General features: G+C 41.3%; 1 protein-coding gene across 6 annotated transcripts in view; it reads left to right on the forward strand.

The window, feature by feature from the left end:
* The window catches only part of LDLRAD4 (low density lipoprotein receptor class A domain containing 4), a 589,432-nt gene that overhangs the window by 298,789 nt on the left and 270,601 nt on the right, over window positions 1–20,042 (forward strand). For all 6 annotated transcript variants that reach the window (XM_054694231.1, XM_054694236.1, XM_054694232.1 and 3 more), the window contains one exon: window positions 1,561–1,701. In XM_054694231.1, the coding sequence (XP_054550206.1) occupies window positions 1,561–1,701 (141 nt within the window). The remainder of the gene's footprint in view (window positions 1–1,560; window positions 1,702–20,042) is intronic.

Consider the following 20,042-nt stretch of genomic DNA (forward strand, 5'->3'; position numbering starts at 1 on the left):
GGCTGATGTCCTTGTCATATTTGGTATTAATCTGAACTCCAATATTTCCTTTGGAAAACAAGATAAATTCTTTCCTTGACACCCCCTTTTTCCATTAAGTCTTTAAAAAGTCACTTAATAATGTGATTTTGAACAGCTGGGTTTTAATCTTTCTACCTTATGGGAAAAGAGAATAGCTTCAGTCTCCTACCACATCACATGTCTGGATCACATTCAGCACACAGGTTTTTTTAACCTGGTCCGTACAGCTAGCTATGAATTTGTGGTTGTGGATTTGGGTTGTGTCCACATGTTATTCTGTACTAGGTCAGGGATTGTGGTTAGTGGCTTTTTCCTGCATATTTTCAGGAGAATGTTAACAAATGAAGAATTGTAATATCCTTTCATAATGGTTCACAGAAATGCTTGGGGGATTTAAGTTCTGTCTCTTTACAGCAGGTAAAGGGTTATTTTCTCTGCAGTCTTACGTTTCCTTAGCCTGGGTGTGCATTTGATTTGAAGAATCAAGTGGAATTTGAAAAATGGAATGTTAGTGTCCAAAGGACCTTGGACATGTTTCCAGCCTGCCACCCGTATTCCAGTAGATAAAAATCAAGGAGAAATGAAGATGATGTTGTAGTCAGTGCCAGTGGGATTGTGAAAGTTTAAAAAAAAAAAAAAAGTGGGACCTCCTGAAATAAACCCTGCAATTTCTGTGGGTGCTCCTGAGAAAAAATTCATAGTTAGGATGAAAAGTGATATTCATTATGAGATATCCTTGGATGTTTGTATGCCCACGTGTTTGTAGTTGTGTAATTTCCTTTATCCATAATTGTTTAAATTGATAATAATGTGTTAAATTTGCTGATTTATTTTGAAGTCTTAAGGAAGTACATTGCATTTTCAGATATTGTTTTTTACAGAGTTGAGGGAATACATATTCAGTATGGTTTACAGAGATTTGGGTTTGGGCTCCAGCTATTCTTTAAGTCATCCTGGCATGGTTGCTTCTCAGTAGCAGAAAGCACACATTATTTTCTCATGTTTTATGTTATAAAGTCAGTGCCACTCCCTGCCTGGTATTAAAATTGGTGTTTCTTAGGCACAAGAGGGATGAACACCCAAGAGGTTAAATATTTTTCCCAGAGCTTCACAATATACCAGACATGAAATGCATGACCCTCCTTTTGTCAATCCTGAGCTTCTGAGTTCTGTCTGGGCCCCAGTCCCAGCTACACTGGCTCCCTTCATTCACCCTTGGAAGGGTGGAAAACTGCCAAGGATATTTTTAAGATAAATAAGAACCCTACAGTTAGGACTTTTGCTGTGCAGGTTGTGGAAGTAAGGCAACAATAGTTTTGTGGGTCAGGGGGATGGGGTGATAGTACAACAGGTACTGGAAGGCCCCGGTGCCTGCTCTTTGGGTTTCCTAGATGGCAGCTCCTTAGCAAGATAATGCTTTTCTGAGTTCAGTTTACTGGGATCTGCATATAGACTGAGTTCTCAAATTATCATGGTATATAAATTCAAGAGCATCCAGCTTGCACTGACTGCCTCATGCCTTTTATTATGCTTTTTCAGAGTGCAAATTCACCTGCGCCAGTGGTAAATGCTTGTATCTTGGGTCACTGGTCTGTAACCAACAGAACGACTGTGGGGACAACAGTGATGAAGAAAACTGTCTCCTGGTGACTGAACATCCACCTCCAGGGATCTTCAACTGTAAGTCCTTCCTCCTCACCTTGGCAGCTTTCCTTTAATTGTTTCTGGAATGGTTAGGAAGTAGGCTTATGGGAAATGGAGAGGATCTTGTGCTTTTGTGTTAAGAAAACAGTTTTGCATTTTCACAAAGGGAATGTTTTCCTTCTTTTAAGGAAGAAAGATGGTGTGTCTCCAGGTGGGTAATTTATAGTTTTCAAAGGTGGCACTGTGTTTTGGAATAGGCTTTGGATACTTGAAGTACTAACTGGGTTCCATGAAATAATATATTAATTTAGTATTTCTCATATCAGTTTTATATACATTTTACGGTAATTTTAAGTAACAATTAAAAAATAATTTTAAGTCAGCAAGGAAAGATGCAGAGTCCATAATTAATCATGTAATTAAAATACAAATGGGACTCTTAAAAATATCCTGATTGTGTGTATTTCTGTCCGATACTTGGTGGAAAAGAACTTAAGTGGGCTGTTTACAAGTGTAAGTTCCCCCGCATTCAGGCTGTGGACGTTTCTTAAACTTTAAAAAGATGAAATCAGTTTGAAGTTTTTTTAGGAAGAGAAAGGTGAAGGAAGACAGCTCTGAATCACTCTGGACTTCTCTAAGGAGAAGTAACTGATTGTCTGCTGTGTTTCCTTTGGCTGGGTAAAGTCTGGGGAGGGGAGTGTTTTTCAGTAGCACATCCTGGAAGAATGTTCACAGCCCTGACCCTCTTCATGGAGTCTTCTTACTGAGATCAAGATGTGAAACTTCTCTCCAGTCTTACTGACATTATTTTGAAGTGTTAGAGTTGTTTTTGTTTATAAATTTTACAGTTTTTGTTATGGAAGCTTCCATAAATATTGGTGCTGTAATGTGACGTAGAGTGAGATTTAAGAGCAATAATTTTCACTGTTCCCACTGCATTTTTATATTGGGGGCAAGCTGAGAAAATGACTGTGTCTGCTATTTTGGCTTGCAAAATTTGAGAGTCTAATAGTACAATAATTTTCCTTAAGTTTTTCTGTTGTGTCAATTTTCTAATAATGAGCAGTATTAGGGTTCCATCTCTACACTTTCAGTGGGAAATTTCATGTTAGGTGTTTGCTTTCTTGGTGTTCAACATACATTTCATCTGGTGGTAGTTCTTTGCAACTGTCTACACTGTTACTTGCCTGGACTGAGGGGCGAGGTCTCTGAAGTGAATTGTCCTGCTGGCTCCCAGCCTGACTGCTGGGTTGGGATCCTGGTCCTGGCACTTACCCAATAGTAGAGCCATTCCATGTTCCCATCTACTTGAGGAGGTATTAGAAGGGGTACAATAGGAGCTAAGTGGTATGGTCCACTGAAAGCATTTAGAACAGACTTTTGCTGGCACTGAGCACTTGGTACAGGTCTGCTCAGGCCAGGAGTCTTAGAAGAAGAGCAATGTAAAGGCAATTCTTAATTTTGTTTTTGATTTTGTTTTTACATTTGATAATAGCAAACATATACATGATAAACTGAAGAGACTATTATAGCCTACTCACCTACCCTTGGCTGAATTTGAGAGATTTGTGTGAAAAGCAGGGGACCACACCTTGGCTCTGTCCTAGGGCTTTTCACATTTGGGTTCTCTGCATCTTGTAGGCACTTCTCCCTCACTTTAGGGTCCTTCCACTACTATGCTGAATGCTCTTTCCTTCCTTTTCAACCCTTCCCTCCAATGTCAGTATTCTTTTCTTTCCCAATTTCTAACCTATATGCATGTATCTGTTCTATTCATTCATTTTATTTTTTTATTTATTTATTTTTTTTTTTTTATATAGAGGCATGTTTTCTTTCTTTCTTTCTTTGTTTTTGTTTATACATGCACTGGGTACAGTCAGAAGCTCGGGAGGGTGAGAGAATTCACCAGAGCCAGAGCGGAGAGCAGAGCAGGCAGAAGGACCGAAGTACACTGCTGAGGGGAGCAGCGGGCGGCAGGAGAGGTCTGCGCGCCATGTGGGACCCTCCTCTGGTGGCCAGGGAGCAGCCGGGGATCGAACCGGTGCCGCAGAGGCTGCGGGCAGCTTCGCAACCCAGCGCTCAACCGCTGCACCACCGGGGAGGCCCTATTCATTCATTTTAAAATATGTCAATACTTTAATTTTACTTAGAACTCTGGTGAAACAGTTACATCCACGAATGACTCAGCAGTGCCCAGGCAGCTACATGGGTTTGTCTAACAGAGGAATCTTAAGATTCTGTTGGAAAACCATTGGTCCATACTGTTCAGATATAACTAGAACTCGTTGTGTCCTTATGGCTAAAATGGGAGATTATTGGGCCTCCCTGGTGGCACAAAGGGTTAAGACACAACCTATGAAGCTGTCCACAGCCTCTGAAGCATGGGTTCGATCCCCTGGCCAGCCAAGGAGCAACCCACTTGGCGCAGCAGACCTCTCCTGACTCATCCGCTGCTCCCCTCAGCAGTGTATTTCAGTAGATCTGCCTGTTCTGTTCCTCACTCTGTCTCTGGTGAATCCTCTCACCCCCCACACCTCTGGCCTATACATCAGCACTTGTAGGCATAAGTAAATAAATCTTTTTAAAAAATGGGAGATTATTTACAATGTGTTCTTTTTCAAGAAGAGCAGAGAGCCAGCGAGAACCACAGTTGTGGCTTTAGGTTGCTTTGGATTGACTCAAGTTCCAGCTTAAGACAGTGATTGAACTGCTTGTAAGGTTTAGTTTCTCTGTGAAATGAGAATAATTTCTTCCATATGAGGTTGCTAGGAGGATGTAAGTGAAACAATATACATTAAAATTATAGGTATAGAATCCATCTTTTCTATCATCACTCCCACTCATTGTATGACTTTTTTTTTTTTTTTTTGGAGGTGGGCTGTGTGATTCTGTATAATTTGTCTTTAATACCAAGACTACTCTTCATATGTACGGGGTTTTCAGGTATCTGGAGGTGAGTTTGTCATCAGAGGTTCTGGATGTTTTATGTTTTCCACCAACTCTGTCCCTGGGGAAGACCTCCTGGGAATCCTGCCAGTTGAAAGCTGCTTGTTCTGATCTGGTCATCTGCTCCCAACACTGTCTTCTTTTCTCTCCCCACCCCCAGGTTCTCTGCAGACGGGAGCTGACTCACTTGCTACATCAGAATCTTTCACTCTGTTGTTTGTAGTCAGGAGCCTTTGGGAAAGGTTGTAGTGTCCCTGTTCTTTGTTGACACTAGAGGATGATTATATATTAATAAATATGTATTCTCTTTCCTGTAGCTTGTTGGACAAGAATACAGCATAAACAAAGAATATTTTGCTTCCTATTAATAGCCTTGTAATGAAGCTTAGAGGCTCTGATTTTTCAGTGGGTTTTAATGGATCTTCCAGTGCATTTCTCACAGCAGGTAGGCAGTGTGCCCTTCACAGAGTGCTAATTCTGATAAGGCTCCCTTTTTGCCTCTACCTTGAGAATGTGAAGGAATTTTTGTTTACAAAATATATATCCAAAACAACACAACAACAAATAGTGCTTCCCACTGTTCCAGTTTAAGGACAAGATTACTTGTAAGATCTGCTTTGTCCCTGCCTGGAGGAAAACATTCAATATTCTGCTATTTTATTCTACTTAAAGTAAAGCAAGATGCAATCTTCTGGATTTTCAGATGAGCTAGAATCAGTTTAGAAGCAATCTGTTTGCTGTGGGTATGCACCATGTCTTAGATGTCTTGGTCATTTATCACTCATTTGATATTCGCTAAAGTTTAGCATGAATTCACATTAGCAAGAAAGCTTACTGTAATTTGTGAGATCAGCAGTGCTCATGATAATGGAAGCTGTTGTAATGACTGTAAGCTTTTTCCCTTCAAAAAATGTTTTTGGAACCTAGGCTGAGTGATTTCACCAGTCTCTCTACCTTGCTAACAGTGATCAGGCTATCCACTGACTGAGCCTAGCTTATTTTTTCCTTGATCCCCAACACAGATGTGGAGGACCAGCTGGCATTGTCTCACAGCAAAAGAATTGTGCTGGGTGTAGACAATGCTATCAGGCTAAACTACCAACTTTTCTCATGTCTTTTTTCTTGATTGCTTCATCGACGTAATAGATCCCTGAGTCCTAAAAACTAAGCTGTACTCATAAGATTACTTACAAAAATAATTTATTATTTATAAAGATGATTATTATTTACAAATAAAGTTATTAAATGCCTTCTTTGGTGATTCTACTAGGCATTATGGGGGAATGAAGGAGAAAAGATTTTGTGACTAAGGTTTTGGGAGTCAGGTGGGGAACTGAAAGATATACATTTGAAAATAACTGAACGTAAACCTAGCGCCATGAGAACTGAGCAACTCCAGCAGTTGGTGGTTCAGTAATTCATAGAGAATCATTCTGGTTGGACTAGTAGTCTGGGTGACTTAGTGGAGGAAACATGCTGGGTGATATGGTGAAGACTGAGTGTCAGGGCCAAGAGTAGTAGGAGTGTGGAGAGATGGATGGGAAGCCCTAACTTGCCAGAAGGCCTGGGCTAGGAGTGCCTGAGATAAAAATGGAAAGGTGGACTGAGTTCATATAAAATTCATGCTATACCTTCTTCCCTTTTCTTTAAAAAGAAACAACCTGTGGGTCTCCCTCCATGTGGCGGGGAGCCTCCTGGCCTACTGTCACATCTGTACTCCTCACTTTCACCTGGATCCACTGCCTCACCATTCCTGCCAAGCTATTACACTATATTTTCAAAGCCACATTTTAGTGGGGAGAACAGAGTTCTTTTACTTTCCAGAAGCAATAATCGAGTAGCCTTGGAAAGAACCGTGTCCTCTGAAAGTATTGGCAAGAACAGACCTTCCTTAAGCAATCTCTGCTGAGGAATTTATGCCACTAGACCTTAAGAGTAAATCCCAAAGTTGAAAGGAAGCCAAAAGTCAAACAGAACAACTTTCACTTTCAGCTTCAATGGAATTTCCAATTAAGTGAGAGGAACCTCTTCAGAGAAAGTGGGGTCTGGTGGAGCCACTGTCCCTTGTGGAGGGGTAAGTTGCTTCTTTCTTGATAGGTGGCCTCATAAAACGGAATCTCAAAATCAAATGAACTGAAACTAATAAACTGTACCTAATTAAGCCAGGATTTTAACTTCAAGACTTTTTCAGAAGGAATATATATATATTTTTTTGCCCATGGCCATTTAAAGTAATGACAACCATGTAAAATAAAATTCACCATATTGAAATCTGAGCTGAATCAGCAAGTCCCATGTTCCGTTTGTTTTTTTTTTTTTTTTTTTTTTTTACCAAAGGAACTGACATTCAACTTGTCACTAAGCCCAAGACATCTGTCACTTTTATGTTCCAAGGTACACTACCCTCTGTTTCACCTTTGACTATTTTCTTCTCTCTTCAAGTATGTTTCTCTGTTTATTCATTCACTCAGTTTTATTGAGATATAATTGATATATGGTGTTGTTTAAGGTGTAAAGCATAATTAGTTGACATACATGTATTGTGAAATGATTGCCACAATTAGCTTAGGAAACACTAAGTGTGTTGTGTTTGGGCCCAGGCTTATAACCATATAGAAAAACTCTACAAGCAAGCTTTACAAAAACTGGATCTTTAATTTTGTTTTCTCTAATTATTTCAGCAATTCATTCTCTACTATTATCAAATATCTTATTAGAGTTCGTATTTCTCCAATAATCTTTATTTTGCTTTATTTACATTTTGTTTTAATCAGAATGCAGAGACCCTCCAAGAGGGATTGTTATGTTCCCAAGAATTTCTTACTGTGCAGGTTTTTCCCCACTACCCTTTCCACAACACTTACTGTGATTTTTGATGGAAGGGTCTGGATTGTTGTTGTAGAGTTTCCATACTCTGGATTTTGCTAACTGCCTTCCCATGAAGTATACTCTGCTATCCCATATAATTCTGGTAAATTGGTACTTAGGTCTAGGGGCTTGGGGAGATTCAGGTTTAATGTTATATGTGTGAAGCTACTTCCTAGATGCCATTTTCTTCCATCAGGAGGCATATTCTCTCTGTTGTGTGTGATACTAGAATCATTAAGTGTAGCAAAACAGTCATAATCTAATTCTGTCCTTTTTTTTCTCCATTTAATAGTGGAGATGCTTCTATAAAGAAAACTTCCCTATCAGTAAGGTGATTACCATGAGATTATCATAAACAAATATCATATTGAGTCAGTTGTTTTTTGTTTGTTTGTTTGTTTGTTTTAATAATGAGAAAGCTTCCTATTGTCCTTAAAAGTAATCAGTGAAATTTTCTTTATGAGCCACTGTGAACTGGTGAATTAAGACATATTTGATATATACCCACAACCTTTCTAGAAATCCCCCTCTGCTGCACATGAATGACCAACTCCCAGGTCATATCCAGGATTCTGTGACTCCTAATGGCCAAACAAGTAAAACTTCAAGGGTGCAGGGTCAGAATCCTGTAACCCAGCACCAGGGAATCTCTTGAGCTCACTCCATCTTCTTACCTGGTTGACCCTTGTCCTCCCAAGCACTCTTATCTTCCTCCTGCCCAGTGTCTTTGTCTGCCTGCCTCTGACTTCCTGAATTGGCTTTTTTTTTTTACAGCCTTGCCTCTCTGAGCCCACTACCTTCCACTGAATCCACCTTCTAGACCCCAGGGCTGTACTCTGCTCTCTAGCTCCTTCTGAGAAGTACTTGGCTATCAACAGCATAAAAGTCTTGGCATGACCTCTGCTTGGGCATGGCCGTCAGCACCCTCAGAACCTCCACAGTCCACATGTCAGGCCCCTCTCCTTCTTTTGTTCACACTGTCCAGGCTGTCCTGTTTGCCTCCATGAACAGGAGTGACTGTCAGTCTTGTTTACTGGGACTAGGTGAACACACTGACTGTATTGCCACCATCGCTCTCCCCTTTCATCTGTGTTCTTAAAAGTCATCTTTGACCACCTGTAAACTCAGCCCTCAACCCCTAATTTCCCTCTGGATCTGGTGCAAGCACTGAGCCCCTTCACACTCCTTGGGCTGTGCCACTAGAGGTGCGGGTGGCTGCATCTTCCCCAGCCCTCATGCACCGAGGGTGTCACACCCCAGAGGGGTGTGGGGCAAGTCTTTGCGTTGTGGGCCCAGGGCATGATGGTGAGGAGATGGTGCGGGCTTTGGAGGTTCCACATGCTCAGTTCTGGCGTACCTGGCCCAAACCAGCAGTCCAGGCTGCTTTCCATGAGCCAGATGTTATGCAAGCAGAGTGTATTCTTTTGACAGGGTTCCCTGGCTCGCTTTTCAGCTTAATAAAAATAAAAAAAGAGTCCACAGCAAACACAATTATTGACTTGCACGCAAATGATCCAGCTGGTAAAACCAGGTGCGGATACGGGGCCTCTCTGGCCGGGTGCCACGTAGTGCAGGCTGGCCACAAGCTCCCACCTGAGCACCCTTTGCCACTAGCACGTCCCTGGCCACGCTTTTGGGTTGCTGCCTTTGTTTTTCCAAGATGGTTTTCTGATCAATTAAAATCTTAAAGCGTCTTGAAAAGTTCTGCCTTTTCAAGTAAACAAAGACAGAGAATAAATGGGAGGGAAAGTTTCAATAAACCTTAGGCCTCATTTCCCCCTGCTGTGACACTAAATTTACGTGAATAAAGACAAGCTCTTAGATTTCCATTTTGATTCTGTTACTGCTTTCATGTGTGTAGGGCTGTCCCACTTCAGATGAAATTTATCCACTTCTTTAAATATTTAGTAGTCTAGCGTGGATGTTAATGAAAGTCTGGCGGTGCTATTTTGAGAATTGCAACAATGATAGTAATTTTCAGTGTCAGATTCCTGCTTCCAAAAGGGAGAGGATGGGAGGAGGTGGAGGGAAAAGTGGTTTTGGTCCTAATAGAGTTTGCCATCCGCTGGGCCGTGCCAGACAGATGGGTCATGAATACTGTCTAGACGCTCTCTGCCTGAATGAAACCCTGGTCTCTAAGGACACGCAGTGAGATGCCCGCTGGCTTAAGTAACTGGGGAAAGTCAGGGCAAGCTCTCCTGTAATCAGATAGAAATCAATGCTGATCTTGCTTCCTGGGGGCAGCTGAGGGGCAGTTTGGGAGACTGGATGCGAAGCAAGTGTTATGAGAAAATGCCTCTGTTAGTGATCAATTTTAGTGCAAACTTGACTAATACTAGGCATTAGGGAGAGCGTGAAAGGAGAGTTGTAGTGTGATAACACTATTGATTTAAACTGTACTCTGCCACACAATGCAGAATGATTTAATTCAGACACGGTCCTTGAATGCCAAAGAAGAGGAGAAAAGAAAGCATCTTGTATTATTAAAGCAAGAACAGAGCATGGGTGACCTGAATTCAGGGTACGGATGAGCTTGATATTTCTCCAGTTGAGATGCCTGGCCTGACTGTTCATTTTTTAGGGTTTAACCTCTTAATTTGGAAAGGATTTAGAGATTCGCCTGCTTGCTTTCCTTTTTCATGAATCTCTGAGAACTTCCCAAAGCTAGAACTTAACACACAGCTCTGATGATGGTGTAGGAAATGCCCTAAAAACCTCACCAGCGCCTTGCTTGAGTGAGCTTCAGGGCTTGGCCACTTTGTGAGGGTCCTTTTCCTGGGTACCAGGAGTGCAGTTTAATGATATTAGTAGTGAATTTCTACTCATGAAAATTCATGGTCTAAATGTGGTAGTTATGAGAGAAGGAAATATTGCTATCAGGATGAATTTATGGGATGTAGGCAAGGGAGCACGGACGAGAGTATGGCTGGGAGGGGCTTCATTGTGCACCTTATGTCCTTCCTCATCTGTATGCCTTAGAGAATTTATCCAAAAAGGACTTCCAGTATAGCTTCGAAGGGACCATCTTTGAGTAACTGCAAAAATAAAATGGAAATCCACCAGTTACATGCTATGTCCTGTCCTACAGAGGAGGGTGAGCCCACAAGGATCAAGCCACTGAGTTAACCCTCTGGGCTGGAAGCTCTTTTAGTCATGTTTCAGGGAAGATACCAGCATAGATTTTTCATTTGGAAAAGACCTCAGCAACCTAAATTTAGCTACAATTATTACTTTTTAACTCCTTCATCTGTCCATTATGTCCTAAAACCTAACAGCAGAGGGAAAAGTAAATGGGCTTTACTTCTTCCTCCCCAGAAAAAAAGCACAGAACAGGAAAATTAAAGGTGAAAAATATTCTAATGCACACTACTCCTGTAGAGGGAAGATGGAAATATTGTGTTCAAGAGCGGCAGCCAGAGAACTGACGAGTCCACCCTTGTTCCAAAATGGGTCTTTTCAGAAATGCTGCTGGTCACCCAAGTCCAGGGAATAGCCCCTTCTGCTCAGTGTATTCACCGCAGTGACCCCTTTTCAGCAGTTTCTGATGATCATTACAGTGCTCTGATAACTGTTAAGATTATGTAAAAAGAAAAATTTGGAGGAGTCGTTGTGAAAGCCACATCATGAGATGAGTGGGTAGGTGGTGGGAGTGTGCCCCAGGGTGGGGTCCTCCGATGTGGTCTCACTGCCCCGTTAAGGCTACCTCCCCCTGCTGTGAGCTCAGGGACCAGTGCAGCCCCTGGCAGTCCCCCAGTGGTTCTCAGCATTGTGGAGGCAGGAAGGGAGAGTGTGGAAGGGAGGAATAAGATGATGGTTATTTCAGGGCAGAGGGCTATCTCAGAGGATAGTGGGGGACTCTTGGAGGAGGAGGACCTCATGAGCAAGTCTATGAAGAAGTAGGGTCCAGTGCAGAAGAGGGAAGCTTCTCCTTGGAACTTGGCTCAGAAGAGCTCTGGTGCCAATGTGTACCTATGCACAGAACTGTAAAGGAGGAGCAAAGAATTCCTATGGTGGTGCAGCTCTTCCCAGTAAAGGGAGGTTAGGTGTCTTCTGCCATGAGTCAGCTTGGGACGGGGGCGGGGGATGGTGGGGGTGGAAAAAGATGAAAGTAGGAGGGATCCATAGTCACAGCAGTCAACATCTTGGTTGTAAAACGTTGTTTTTGTAAATTTCAACTTTACTGAGGTATAATTGATTAATAAGTTTGTAAGATAGTTAAAGTGTGTATCGTGGTGGTGACATACGTATATGTTGTGTAAGGGCTCTCCTCCATCTAGTTAATTAACACATTCACCATACTTATCTATTCATGTGTGTGAGAACATTTAAGTTCGGCTCTCTTAGCAAATTTCCATTGCAAATAAAGTTACTATTTTCAGCGCGTTTTATATTAGCCCTCAAATCTTGTTCATCTCATAACTGAGAGTTGTATACTTTTGCCAGACTCTTCCTGTTTCCTCTAGTGACCCAGCCACCACTTTTCCACTCTCTATTTCTTCTGTTTCTATGAATTTGACTCTTTAAAAATTCAGATTCCACATATAAATGACACAACACTGTGTCTTTCTTTTCTAGCTTATTTCACTTGGCATTAATACCCACAAGGTTCATCCATGTTGCAAATGGCAGGATGTCCTGAGACTCCATTATAGCTACATGGCATGTTCCCGCCATCCAGTCACCCTCTCATGAGCACCTAGGCTATTTCCATTCTCTCAAATTGTGAATAGTGAACATGGGCATACAGATATTTCTTCAATATCTTATTTTCATTTTCTTTGAATATAGACCTGGAAATGGATTTGTTGTATCATGTGAAATTCCTATTTTTAGTGTTTCGAGGGCCTTTCATACTGTTTTCCATAATGGCTGCATCAATTTATACTCCCACAAGAGCTAACAAGGTTTCCCTTTCCTCCACCTTCCTGTGAAACCTGTCTTTTTGATGATAATCATTCTAACAGGTATAAGGTGATATTTCTTTTTTTTTTTTTAAGATTTTATTTATTTATTTATACAAGCACTGGGTGCTGTCAGAAGCACAGGAGGGTGAGAGGATTCACCAGAGCCAGAGCGGGGAACAGAACAGGCAGACTGAGGAAGAAATACACTGCTGAAGGGAGCAGTGGGCGCGGCAGGAGAGGTCTGCGCTCCATGTGGGACCCTTGCTGGCGACCAGGGATCGAACCGGTGCTGCAGAGGCTGCGGGCAGAGGCTGCGGGAAGAGGCTGCAGGCAGCTTTGCAGCCCAGCTCTCAACTGCTGCGCCACCAGGGGAGGCCCGGTATAAGGTGATATTTCATTTGATAGTTTTGATTTCCTTTTTCCTGATGATAAGTGATATTGACCATTTGTGTGTGTGTTCCTGTTGGCCAATTGTATGTCTTCTTTGGGAAAATGTCTGTTCAGCTCCTCTGCCCATGTCTTAATGAGTCTTTTTTTCTGTTATTGAGTTGTATAAACCCTTTATGTATTTGGACATTAATCCCTTATCTGATTGAGTAAATTCCACTGTCTTGTCTTTGAGTTTGCGGGTCCTTTTTTTTTACGCTTGACCTAGTTTGCTCTTTGAGTTTTCGTTCGAGTTATTGTATTTTTCAGCTGAGTGATTGCTTTTGGTGCTTTCTTATATCTTCTTTCGTATGTCTTAATTCTCACAAAAAAATTGAAGTAACACTGGTTTAGGGATCATCAGTCTCTTAGAGATCCTGTTTCTCCACCAGTGAAAACTGGTGAATGAAAGTGAGAATAAAATTTTCACTTTCTCATGCCTTGTTCTTCTGATTTCAATGAGCACATTTATGACTATTTTGAATGCTTTTTCAGGTAAGCACTATCTCCATTCCAGGATATTCTGTTTCCATTGTTTTATCTTGTTCTTTTATTTGGAACATATTCTTGTGTGTTTTCATTTTCCTTGGCTCTTTTGGTTGGTTTCTGTGCATTGGATAAAAGAGTCATCTTTCCCGGTTGTGACAATGGTTTTGTTTATGAAATGAACCTTATCTGTCATCTCTGCCCAAGCTCCTGGTTGTCACTTAAACCTTTGTAATTGTTGAACCCATCGTCTTTGTTCTTAGTGGCTCCTAGTAGAAGTTGTGCCAACCCCCATACAGATGTACTTTCTCATTCCCTGATATATAGGTGTTGTTCAGTAAGTTTCTGGAATTCTTTCAGAGGGAATTGTTCTGTGGGTAGCTGTAGATTCAGTGTGTTCATGGAAGGAGGTCAGTTGAGGAGCCTCCTCTGTTACCATCTGGGGCCATATGTATTATACTTTGTGAATTTCAAGAAATTTTCACACCTATGTACTTATCTCTCAGTAATTCTGTAAGTTGAAGTATTTATTACATGTCTGCTTACCTGATTTATTTCATTTAATTTTCACAACAACCAGGTGCATAAGACCTCACAGTATCCCCTCTTAGTTTGGGCTGCTATACTAAAATACCATAAATTTCGTGGCTTATAAACAATAGAAATTTATTTCTTGTAGTTTTGGAGGCTGGAAGACAGAGATTAGGTTGCCAGCCCATTTGGGTTCTGGTGAGCACTCTCTCCCAGGTTGCAAACTGCTGGCTTCTAGGCATGTGGAAACCAGGCAGGAGCATCTTCTGAGGGCCATTTTATCATGAAACTAATCCTGTTCATGCGGGCTCCATCCTCATGACCCAGTCACCTCTGTCCCAGAGACCCCAGTTCCTAACACCATCACATTGAAGGATAAAGTTTCAACATATGAATTTTGGAGGAGGGCACAGATACTCAATTCCTAATGCCTGACTCAGAGTTAAGGTAATAGCAGAGATGAGTCCAGCCTTGACCTGTGACCAGGAGTGGAGACTGACCCCAAGGAAGGTCATGGGGCTAGCTAGGGATACCACCAAGAGTGCTATGTTGAATGCCTGTTTCCAAGGTGTAAATTACCAGTGGGAGTGAAAGGGACAGAGATGGGCTCATTCACAGATATTCAGTGCAGGGCTTACTGTGTGTGCATGTGAGTCAGCACGTGTGTGATGGGATTCTATTGTGTGCAAACATACCATTTGAATAACAGTCTGGGGGGGAGCTTTGAAAACAAATGACTGTCTTTGTTTAGCTTTGCTGCTGGTGTGTGTGTGGCATAAATGCGTGTGAAAGTTGTAGTGTTACCAGGAAATGTTGAATGTAAGGTTCAGAACCGGCATGAGCCTCAATGAAATTTGTTTAATGGCTTAGCACTGAAATTTGTTTCTGTTGTGGATGTGTGCATTCTTTTTGTCACATAAATCAGTTAGAATAAAAAATCAGCAACTTTGCTACTCTCTGCAGTTACCTTGGTTCGTCAGTACTGTGAGCCTGGGTTTCCTCAGTGTTGGAAGGAGGGCAGTTTTGATCTCTAGAGTCCCTAGTGGCTCAAAAAATTTTTTTGAATCTGGGACTTCTGTTATTAACTTGAATGAAATAAATATGGATACAAACTTTATCCAGGAGAAGTGTTTCTTTGTAAATAATGTAAATAATGTATGATCAGGTTTTTGAGAGAGGTGTTCATCAGGGCAGAAAATGTCTACCAGTGCCTGCTAAAATTAGAGCCTCCCCGAGTGATGGCCCCTTCCATTCATTACAGAGCACAGGCTGCTCCATCTGCCTTTCAAAGTGCTACCCCTTTTTATTACTTTTCAACCCCTGTCCCCAATATTGCTTTGTAATCTGTTCACTTGGGATAATAATGACACAATGTGTGAATCCAGAGTCTGGCACCTAGTAGCACCTTGATAGAAATAGAAAGCTGTGATCACAGCATTAAAATATGCTAACAAGCTGCAGGAGCTAATGGGTGCTGTTTTTACACTGCAGCTGTTCACGCCAGCGTGGTTGCTGGATGTGGAGACAGAACAGGAGGGTGTGATGCTCATATCCCAGCATTTAGTGGTTGGTTTTGTTTATTGCAGTGTCTCCTTTATAAAGCATGCTGCCTTTCTGTGGCTATGAGGATAGAATCCCTTTGAATGCAACTGTTTAGAGAGGGTGGATAAGCGCATAGTTGACATGGGGAAATGTTCGTGGTGATGATAGGATGATAGGATGCAGTTGTTTGATTAAAGTAAATTACTTTTTTTTTTTCCTGTTTGTGGTTAATGTTTATCGAGATGGAGTTTCTGAGCTCTAGAAAGAGAGTCTGTGTTACATAAATGTGTCAAAGAATTTCAGTATACTAAATTTAAAGAGCTGGTTTAAGGAACTTTAAATACATAGAAATTTGAATTTCTGGCTTACTGTTTTGCCCATCATTTGCTTCTTGGCTCATAATAATAAATTACTTCACTCTCATCACAATCTTTGTTCTTATTAATACCAAGGCATACCTTCTGCCCTGCTGCCACCCCCCTCCCCCATTTGCTTGCTCTCACTTTGCAGAAGTCAATTGACTGATAAATATCCTCAGACTGAGTGAATAGGACAGTCAGATGGTATCTGCTATACAGGGCTAATCTGTACAAACTGAAAGATGATTGTTTCTGTGGGGAACATGGCTGGAGAACATGACTGGCCCTTGCGGGATTTACCTAATGTATGGATCCAGGTGGCCCACACAGAGGTCAGCAGGTGTTGGTGCTCCAGGTATGCTCACAGTAGAATTCACCCAGATGGTTCTGGAGGCCAGTGAAGCATTGCATTGCTATAACAAATGTTGTATCATTTGTTGCCTATATATTTTTCCTTGGAGATCACATAACCCTGAACTCAGAGATATAGATTATAACCACTTCTTTATTCATCCCTTCATCAATTATTCCATTTGGATATCTTTTGCTGGATCCCCTGAAGTAAGAATAGGGTGTGGCAAAAATCAACTCAAAATGGATTAAAGAACTAGACATAAGACCTGAAACCATAAAATATATAGAAAGAAATATAGGCGAAACACTACGTGATTTGCACATCAAAGACATCTTTACAGACACATCACCCAAAGCAGTGATAGTGAAGGCAAAGATAAACAGTTGGGACTACATCAAATTAAAGAGGTTCTGTACAGCAAAAGAGACAATAACAAAAACAAAGAGAAACCCCACCAACTGGGAGAACATTTTTGCACCCAACACTAATGATAAAGGACTGATCACAAAAATCTGCAAAGAGCTGATGAGACTCAACAACAACAAAGAAAATAATCCCATCAAAAAATGGGCAGAAGAGCTAAAAAGAAACTTCTCTGAAGAGGAAATGCAAATGGCCAACAGGCATATGAAAAAATGTTCAACATCACTTGTAATCAGGGAAATGCAAATCAAAACTACCATGAGATACCATCTTACACCAGTGAGAATGGCACATATTAAAAAAACTAGCAACAACAAATGTTGGCAAGGGTGTGGAGAAAAAGGAACTCTTCTGCACTGCTGGTGGGAGTGCAAACTGGTCCAACCACTATGGAGAGCTGTGTGGAGATTTCTGGACCTACCAAACATCGAGCTTCCATATGATCCAGCAATTCCACTCCTAGGTCTTTACCCAAAGGACACAGAATCATCCATTCCAAAGAGCACCTGCACCCCTATGTTTATAGCAGCACTATTTACAATAGCTAAGGTTTGGAAACAACCCAAATGCCCAAAAATTGATGACTGGATCAAGAAGATGTGGTACATATATACCATGGAATATTACTCAGCATTCAAAAAAAGATAAACACATGCAATTTGCAGCAACATGGATGGCGCTGGAAGGGATCATGCTCAGTGAAATAAGCCAAAAAGAAAAAGAAAAATACCGGATGGTCTCACTCATAGCAGGAATCTAGAAAACTTAAATAAGGGACCAGGAAAATGAATAACTATAAGAAAGTGAAAATCAAAATCAACAAAAAACTATGAACCAGAGACACTTTTTGGGGGTGAGGGGCGGGAGGGGAGGGATTGGGGTCAGAATGGGGGGGGTTGCAATTATATGGGGAATATAAAAATAAAATTTATTATTAAAAAAAAAAAAGAATAGGGTGTGGAACCTGGTAGGTATTCAATCAGCATTTGTTGAGTAAATAAATGAAACATTTAATATACCGGACAATCCAAAGCACACAAGATTTGGTGGTCCTCACCTACAAGGAACACATGGTAGACAGATGCTGAGCTACCTGTATGCTCATAAGCAGGGGGCCCAAAAGGAGGACTCAATGCTGTCAGGCAGGATCTGGGAGAAACTCAGCAGAGCACAAGGATGCTGAAGCACAGCTTGCCACCCCACAGCCTGGCTGCCCCAGGCTTGGTAGGCAAGTGGTTCTACTCAGTGAGCACTTAGGTAGAGAACCTGTGGGCTTTAATTTTTTCCTACAAATATTAAAAACCTGTAAAGGTTGGTACCACCCCAAGATAGGAAAGGAAAACTGCAAAATGGCAATGAGAACATGTAATTGTGAACAGAAGATAACACCATGTCAACTAATCAACTGCGGTTCATTTTCTCATGTGGGATGTGGTTGCCCTTCTGTGGTTTGAGGTGCATCTCTGAGGCCCATGAAGATCCTGAGGTGGCCCAGGAAGCCTTTGTCTGGATAAGGGTAGACTCTGCAGTAACTCCTGCCTTACTGAGAAGATGGAGAAGTACTGGGGGCTTCTCAGCACTGTCTGATAGCCCAGGTGCCCCTCTGAGGTAGGGTCCTCCTCCCAATGCTGTGTGCCCTTGCTCTTCACCGAGGAGCTGGGCTTGGTTGCTTTTGTGCACTTGCTTAAGGTAGGAGAGTAGGAGCAGTTACAGGGATGCACCCCCCCCACCTGTGACTGGGGTAGAGTGTGAGTAGTTCTTATTCTTTCTGCATGGTAAGCCCCCAGGATCTTGGCTACCTGCCTCCCCTTCAACTGTGTTCAGCTCTACACTAGGCAGTGGTCAAATAGGAATGTTAACAGGGCATCCTGAAAATGTGAACCAAAGATTGGAGCCTACTCTAAAACTAGATGAATAAAGCCACATTCCTTAAGATTCCAGAATTTCCAGTCAGTATTAGGCAACAAGATGCATCTTGCTGTTAACACACAACAACAAAGGGAGAGAAGGCTCAGTGCCCGTCTCCTTAAGGACTGTTCCTAACCCCTCATTTGGATGTTTCTGTGCCTCCTCTCAGTTCCATCTGCACAGGAAGGTTTGTCTTGGTTCTGGAACCCAGCCTACCTATCTGACCCACGCACACACCAGGATTATCTTAATGAGGCAGGACCCTCATCAAACAAAGTACAGTTTTAAAAATATTTAGAATGTGTTAATTTGCAGTAAAATAAATATATTTGTTAACATAAAGGGATTTATTTGTTGGCATTTAACAAAATTACTTATTGCATTGATATTGGACATTTAAAAAGGACTAAAATCTGAAAATACAATACATCTTAAAATGTTTCTTGAAATGTTTCTTTATTATACCTATATAGTAACAACTCAATTTCTCAAAATATTCTTATGAAAAATGCAATGCTTTGTTGTCATTTTTGGTTGTTTAATGTGCAATTGAACAAAATATTGGTGGTGTTAAGTGAATGGATGATAAATTACATTTATGTTTTTCAACATAAATGAGGAAGCAAAACTATTCATGAAATATATCTATTTATTAGTCGATTTTCTACTCAGAGCCCTAGGAGATCACTGCTTTCAATTCTTTTGGTTTCTTTGTATATGTCTCACAAATCGTATAAGAGTAAAGATTACCAATTGTCTTACAAGTTCTTTCCATTGTTAAAAGAAACATGCTCTTATTTGACTTCCAGCATATTGAGGAAGAATCAAGTATTTCACTGTTGTGGTAAAAATGCATCTTCCAAATTCCAAGGATCAAAGATTCAGGTGGAAAATGTATCCACTGGTCTGGGTTTGGACTCAAATAATTACCAAAATGACCAACTGTGGTGAGGGAATGAGGAGCTGGCATGAGTTTACCTGAAAAGAGGAGACTAGATTTTTGGATATGGTTAAAACTTCTGTCTCTATGCAGATTTGTCTCTGAGTATGCCACTTGTGAAAGAATATTTCTTCCTCAGCTACAGAGCACTCCCTGCTTCCTTTTCCATATGCTGCATAATGCACACACTCTTTTCTCTGAGCAGCTTTGGATAAAGTGCTCCTGGGAAGGCCAATGAAGTGGCTATCATGGTATTTGGGCCATTTTGTGTTCTCACTAAGTCAGTTTCCTTTTCTATCTTTCCATTGTGCTCCCTTACACTCTGTGGATTCCTCTAACCCATATCATTCCTCTAATCCATGCAATATGTTTAATTGTCCCTCATATAGTAGTAGCGCCAGTCTATATTTTATTAATTTGTGATCCTCGGTTTCTGGCAAAAAGCTCATTACATATATAACAGCCATGCAATGCATGTTGGTTTTGACATGCATAACATTCACTCACACACACACGTCAATAATATACATATATTTATTATAATTTTACTTTTGTAAACTATTTCATATAAAAATGACAAAAACATATTCATAGACATAAATATATATTATCGGGCCTCCCCGGTGGCGCAGCGGTTGAGCGCTGGGTTGCGAAGCTGCCCGCAGCCTCTGCAGCGCTGGTTCGATTCC

This window comes from Talpa occidentalis, unplaced genomic scaffold, assembly GCF_014898055.3.
Source record: "Talpa occidentalis isolate TD23 unplaced genomic scaffold, MPIMG_talOcc4v2.1 talOcc4.13, whole genome shotgun sequence".
In the NCBI taxonomy this organism is placed as follows: domain Eukaryota; kingdom Metazoa; phylum Chordata; class Mammalia; order Eulipotyphla; family Talpidae; genus Talpa; species Talpa occidentalis.